Source organism: Branchiostoma floridae, chromosome 10, assembly GCF_000003815.2.
Source record: "Branchiostoma floridae strain S238N-H82 chromosome 10, Bfl_VNyyK, whole genome shotgun sequence".
Taxonomy (NCBI): domain Eukaryota; kingdom Metazoa; phylum Chordata; class Leptocardii; order Amphioxiformes; family Branchiostomatidae; genus Branchiostoma; species Branchiostoma floridae.
Genome location: NC_049988.1, coordinates 9,627,467 through 9,634,128, shown reverse-complemented (window position 1 = coordinate 9,634,128; position 6,662 = coordinate 9,627,467). Strand labels below are relative to the sequence as shown.

Genomic DNA, 6,662 nt, shown 5'->3' with positions numbered 1-6,662 from the left:
CGATCTTTTTCTCGATCAGTGCTAGCCCTGGCTTTTATGCAGGCCCTGGATACACACAGTATTTGTTTTGTATCGCCCACGTGTGATGGTTGTGATTACAAATTTATGGGCGTGTGGAGGCTAATTTCAAATGTTTGAAATGGAAATGTACACCGTCAGACACAGGGCAGAGAGTCGAATCTACTACAGGATTCTATATTTGTCCCGTGTTCGAAGAGGTACAACGAGCACGTTACATGTAGAAAGTAACCCTTCCCTGTAAATATATAGTCACTCGGCCACTGAAACAGCAGAAGAACTTGCTGCTCTGCGTTACTACCAGGCACTATAAGGGTCTAAATGAACAAAAGGAAATTCACTGACAGTTAACTTAGCGGCCAATGCATGCGATCCCGCAATATAAAAGAAGTGATAGAAAAGTCGACATCAGGGGTGCCTAAGCATTTGCACGAACCTTATGAAATTCGTACGAATCTTATGACTTATGTCATGACACTTTCAATTCGCTGAAGATCGAGGCCGCCATCTTGAATATCCCGCTCCGTCTGTCACGTGATCCAGGCAGTGGTTGGCCGGTTTGCATAAGGTTCGTGCGACAGTTTCACATAAGATTCGTGCGTGTCACATAGTGATTAGTGCGTATTACATAAGTTCGTACGGTGTAGCATAGTAATTCATGCGGTTTTTATAAGATTCGTACGTTTTCGCATAGTGATTCGTACGAATTTCATAAGGTTCGTGCAAACGCTTAGGCACGTGCACAGTGACTCCTGGAGATGAGTATAAACATTGGTGCGAACCTGCTCATCTCCTTCCTTCTCACAACACTCGTTCACGTCCTCGGAGCGGTCAGCGTACAGACGATCCCAGTTGGGCGTGGTCACGTCCTCATCGTCATGTTCGACATTCGGCAGCTTATGCACATACCGGAGAAAGGACAAGATACAACGGATGACACATGATTCTTATCACAAGCAGTGATGTTGATCCGTCACAAATGATGCCCTCATAATAAGCATTGATTGTGTGTCAGAACTAACTAAAGTAATGCCACTGTCACCCTATCCGGGTAGATTACGGGCTGTTTTGTGCACTGTAGAACTTCAAACAAATGGTCCTGTGGACACCTGGTGGCCACCGGGCTATTTTTTGGCACGGCAGGGCACCCATATTTTACGCATACAAATACCTTTAGGTATGCGTAAAGGTTAATTTTCCCAAACATGTTTCCGAGTGACACGAGAGAAGAAAAAGAAGCTTTACGCATGCTTAATGGTGTACTTAAAGATAGAATTTCATGCATTTGATCCGTACCAAAGGTTTTTCCTGGATGAAGCTGCACATGAGGTTGATGGCATGTTGGTCGGTCGGACGTGGTGCCACGAACATGGGCGAGCCCAGTGGGTTGTAGGGTAGGCCATTCTCGTGAGTCGCGACCTGCTTCCACTCATCGCTCACTGTAGAGGGTAGAAAATACATGAATATAATCTGTTCAACCAAAGTGTTTCTCTATCTATTTTGTACGGGTTCTCTTTGAAAGCCATCCGTTGATGTTAAAAGTACATGAATTTGTCGTAGGCCGTCGTGAGATTTTGAAGTCGTAGAATTTTCAAGTAGTAGATAAAAGAACCAGCCGTCGGCAGGGATCTGGGACAGTCTTTCTGCTACAATACAATACAATACAATACAATACAATGCAGTACATATGAACGACTCTCACAATAATCCCCACAATACGTTTATGATCGCACGACGAATTTGGGCCTTATCTAAAATCACAGAAGACCAACATTTGGTTAAACACCTGCGGCAAAATGTACGAGCGGTTACCCACATTTTAAGAGCAAATGTCTGTAAGGATCAAACAATGGTGGCAAAGGTCAAAAAATCGATTTGGCTCATATTTTGCACAATGATAGTACTTGGTCCAAAACCCCTCAAAATAGCTTTCTTTTAGGTCAAAACTCCTTGTTGCCATGGTAACGGGCCAACAAAGATTTCTGGCCATTTTCCCCAATTTCCGCATCTCAAAAACACGGAAATCGGCATACTTTACGGCATTGTCACTCCAACACCTTTTATTGTATCGTCAAAACATAACAAGATCTGAATAGACCAACATTTTGGCTTTTTAGAAATTGCTGTGACATTTCCAACGAGATAAAATTGAGATCTTGGGCAGCATCAAAACAATACAATGTTTCAAGCTTCAAAATAACGTAATTTTTGGCCCAACTTTGTAACGCTATAAGTGCCGAGCCGGTAATTTTTTTGACTTGAAACTTGTACCCTGTATAGATGATTGATATATCTATCAAATGCATTGTTGCAAATTTTGGGGTCTTGTTTGGTTGTCACGTGGTCGTCCTCAAAAGTTGGCCAGTTTTTGCGTTTGACGAAAATTGTGAATTTTAGCCATGTTCAAAGTACTACATGTGACAAAAGGAAACAGAATTCTAACTCAAATTCTTGTCAAAGAGAGATCTATGTATTGTCTATGTAATAAATGCTTAAAGAGTTTTAGATCGGGACGTTTAGTCACGTGGTTGTCCCTGGAAGTAGGCCGCTTTTTTGCGTTTGGCAAAATTTGAATTTTACCCATGTTCTAAGGGTTTTCTGTGACAAAGTGAATTTGAATTCTGATTCAACTTCTTGTCAAAGGGAAACCTAGGTATTGCCTATCTAATAAATGATTTCAGATTTTTCAGAATTAATCATAAAATGTAGTCCAGTGGTTGTCCCTAAAAGTAGGTCACTTTTTTGCATTTGGCAAAAATTGTGAATTTTAGCCATGTTCAAAGTGTTTTCTGTGACAAATTGAATTCAAATTCTGATTCAACTTCATTTCAAAGAGAGACCTAGGTATTGCCTATCTAATAAATGATTGCAGAGTTTTGAGTCATGAAATGCAGTCACGTGGTTGTCCCTGAAAGTAGGTCAATTTTTGCATTTGGCGAAAATTGTGAATTCTAGCCATTTTCAAAGTACTCTACATGACAAATTAGAATACTGATTCAACTTCTCGTCAAAGAAAGATCTATGTATCGCCTAACTAAGAAATGCTTGAAGAGTTTCAACTAGTGATTTTTAGTCACATAGTTGTCCCTGAATTCGAAAGTAGGCCATATCTAGATCTATTAAATGAATTCTAGGGCGTCCCTTTAGATACGCATTATAGAACGTAGCTGAAAGAATATTTCATATTATGTATTGCATATCACTACTTTAAAAGACACAGAGGCCATGCAACACTAATCTTTGATCAAACACTGTATTCAATTCAGTATCAGTCATTGTAATGCCAATCCAATACTCATTGACATCGTTAAACGTTTGAAATTTGCACATTGTAAAATGTTAGCAAAAACAAACTTTCCAAAAGTCATCTGCTCCAAAGTATCAGAGTCTTCTAACAGCATTTCTCTAAGCCTGAATAAGAACACTTCAAGTACAGTTTATTACGTTTCAGATCTTTCAAAACCAAATAAATAATATATACTAGAGTTCCACGTCCCCATACATTCGCCAAATAATTCTACCCTTTACAACTACTGTATTATTTGTTTTGGTCATTAATTATGCAAATAAGATTTTCATTTGCATAGATTCTATTACTTGTTTATCTCCACCGAATAACAGATGTAAACAATCTATGTTAAAAAGATTTTCATCGCATTTTGTAATAATTTATGCATGTAAGGACCTCATTTGCATAACTAATGTTCAACAATAATGTTCACCTGTATATAACTTCCAAATGCTACCAGTAAGACGTTCTCGTCATTTAATGACATCAGAGCATTTCTAATCAATTATGCAAATTAGGTCTTTATTTTGCATGATATACATCGATCAATATTCTTTCCTATTTCAGTTACATTTGCCACTTTCTAATGGTCCTATAATGGAACTGGGCGTGTTTAATTGTTCTCCTCATTATTTAAGCAAAATTAGATTCCGATTTGTATAGTAAATGTGTATTTATATGAAGCATCTCTTAAGCTATCTACATACCAAAATTCATGACAATCCGTCAACCCCTTCTTGAGTTATTCTCTTTCAAAGCTTGAGTTATTCTCTTTCAAAGTCTTACACTAAACCTGTCCTGCAGTTTCAAAACAAGCCGCTAGGAGGCATAAACCTACACCATTTGTGTCACTGGATGTCACTTGAAGATAGAAGGAAAATGTCCAGACTTTCCATGATGTACAAAATGACCAATAAACTGGTGGGCGTACAAACTGATAAGTATCTAATCCCAGCTCAAAAAAGAACAAGAAACAGTCATGCATTCAAATACCAACCTAGGATTGATGTGTTCAAAAATTCGTACTTTCCCAGAACTATCGTAGAGTGGAATTTGTTATCACCAAGTACAGTAGGGGCACCTTCTCTGGGTAGTTTTAAAGAACGCTTGCAGATAGATGTGCAAAAGTTAGGTGTAAAGAGTCGTTCGGTGTAATATAACCAGCTGCTGCCGCGCCGCGTGCCTGAGAAGCTGGTGTGTTACGACGAACGGCGGTTATACCGGCTATATAGATACAGATACAGATACAGACACTTACTCTCGGCATCAAGACCTGTCTACCACTAAAAAAATCATAGCCGCAGCAGGTTCAGAACTCGACATATCAAGCCCGGAAATTCCTTTGCAGTACCTTAACAGGCAGCTAGGCGGCCCCACATCTATTCGTTTCCAAGTCTCATACCCACATACCGAATATCAATACAATCCATTTAGGCGTTCTTGAGTTATTCTGGTCTTCTCCAAACATACATCCAACGCTACCCAAAACATAACCTTTTTGGCGAAGGTAAAAACGTTATCTTTAATTCTAGGAGTAAAACATAAACATCTGAAAATGGGGACGTCAACCAACGCCAACCAACCAGTGAGGACAACCAACGCCAAGATCCAAACCTCTACAATTAATTGTTTGACAGCCAATACCTACAGCTACATTTGACAAAACGTTTCATCATAATTCTATTCCACTTTGCTAAGTATTGTACTTCGGATGCAGCTAAAGTTTACAATTTTCATCTAAAGTGACCTACTTTCAGGGACAGCTACGTGTCACAATCTGAAACTCTAAAAACATTTATTATATAGGCGTTGTCTACATTTACCTTTGATAAGAAGTTGAGTTAGACTTCTTTTTACACGTAGAGTACTTTGAACATGGCCAAAATTTACAATTTTCGCCAAATGCAAAGAATGACCTGCTTTCAGGGACAACCACTGGACTACATTTTATCACTCAAAACTCTAAAATTATTTATTAGATAGGCAATACCTAGGTTTCCCTTTGACAAGAAGTTGAATCAGAATTCAAATTCACTTTGTCACAGAAAACCCTTTGAACATGGGTAAAATTCAAATTTTGCCAAACGCAAAAAAGCGGCCTACTTCCAGGGACAACCACGTGACTAAACGTCACGATCTAAAACTCTTCAAGCATTTATTACATAGACAATACATAGATCTCTCTTTGACAAGAAGTTGAGCTAGAATTCTGTTTCATTTTGTCACATGTAGTACTTTGAACATGGCTAAAATTCACAATTTTCGTCAAATGCAAAAACTGGCCTACTTTTGAGGACGACCACGTGACAACCAAACAAGACCCAAAAATTTGCAACAATGCATTTGATAGATATATCAATCATCTATACAGGGTACAAAAGTTTCAAGTCAAAAAATTTACCAGCTCGGCACTTATGGCGTTACAAAGTTGGGCCAAAAATTACGTTATTTTGAAGCTTGAAACATTGTATTGTTTTGATGCTGCCCAAGAACTCAATTTTATCTCGTTGGAAATGTCACAACAATTTCTAAAAAGCCAAAATATTGGTCTATTCAGATCTTGTTATGTTTTGACGATACAATAAAAGGTGTTGGAGTGACAATGCCGTAAAGTATGCCAATTTCCGTGTTTTTGAGATGCGGAAATTGGGGAAAATGGCCAGAAATCTTTGTTGGCCCGTTACCATGGCAACAAGGAGTTTTGATCTAAAAGAAAGCTATTTTGAGGGATTGTGGACCAAGTACTATCATTGTGCAAAATATGAGCCAAATCGATTTTTTGACCTTTGCCACCATTGTTTGATCCTTACAGACATTTGCTCTTAATAATTAAAAACAACGTAGTTTCTGTAAAAGTCGTATTCCGCTTATTAGACAAGTGCACTATTAAATGAACTTTCCATTTAAACACATGGTGAATCCATGAAAATAAATCCAACCACTTCCAACACATCTAACCTAAATTTCGAAACTCAAGTCTTTGCCCCCCATTGCAAAGCTAGAATAGTCGGGACTGTTTGGGGAGAAAAGTGAGAGGCGACCAAATCTTTTAAAAATAGATTTTTCTGACCTTCCTACCAGAAAACTTAAGCAAGATTTGCTCAGGAGAAAACCTCTTTAAGGAACGCGTCAAGCTATAGGTATAAACCGTTACCCTCCCCACAGCCCATCCAAACAATACAGCGAAATCACGTTTGAGAACACGTCTTTGGTGTCCCGTCTTCAGTAGCACCATCGCTCACACCTACACATCTTGACCATTTCTTCATACAAAGAGGATAAGACACAGATAAGATGAACTGTATCTGCGGGTGCACTCCTTGTTATCACACACACGTACGCATCTGGAGGTTGC

At 38.8% G+C, this 6,662-nt stretch overlaps 1 protein-coding gene across 1 annotated transcript in view; it reads right to left on the bottom strand.

Moving 5' to 3' along the window:
* Positions 1–1,479, bottom strand: part of LOC118424342 — a 7,067-nt gene extending 5,588 nt beyond the window's left edge. Inside the window, exons 1-2 of the mRNA XM_035832891.1 lie at positions 1,315–1,479; positions 801–914 (exon numbers count right to left, since the gene is read on the bottom strand). Of these exons, the coding sequence (XP_035688784.1) occupies positions 801–914; positions 1,315–1,479 (279 nt within the window). The remainder of the gene's footprint in view (positions 1–800; positions 915–1,314) is intronic.
* Positions 1,480–6,662: the final 5,183 nt, after the last annotated feature.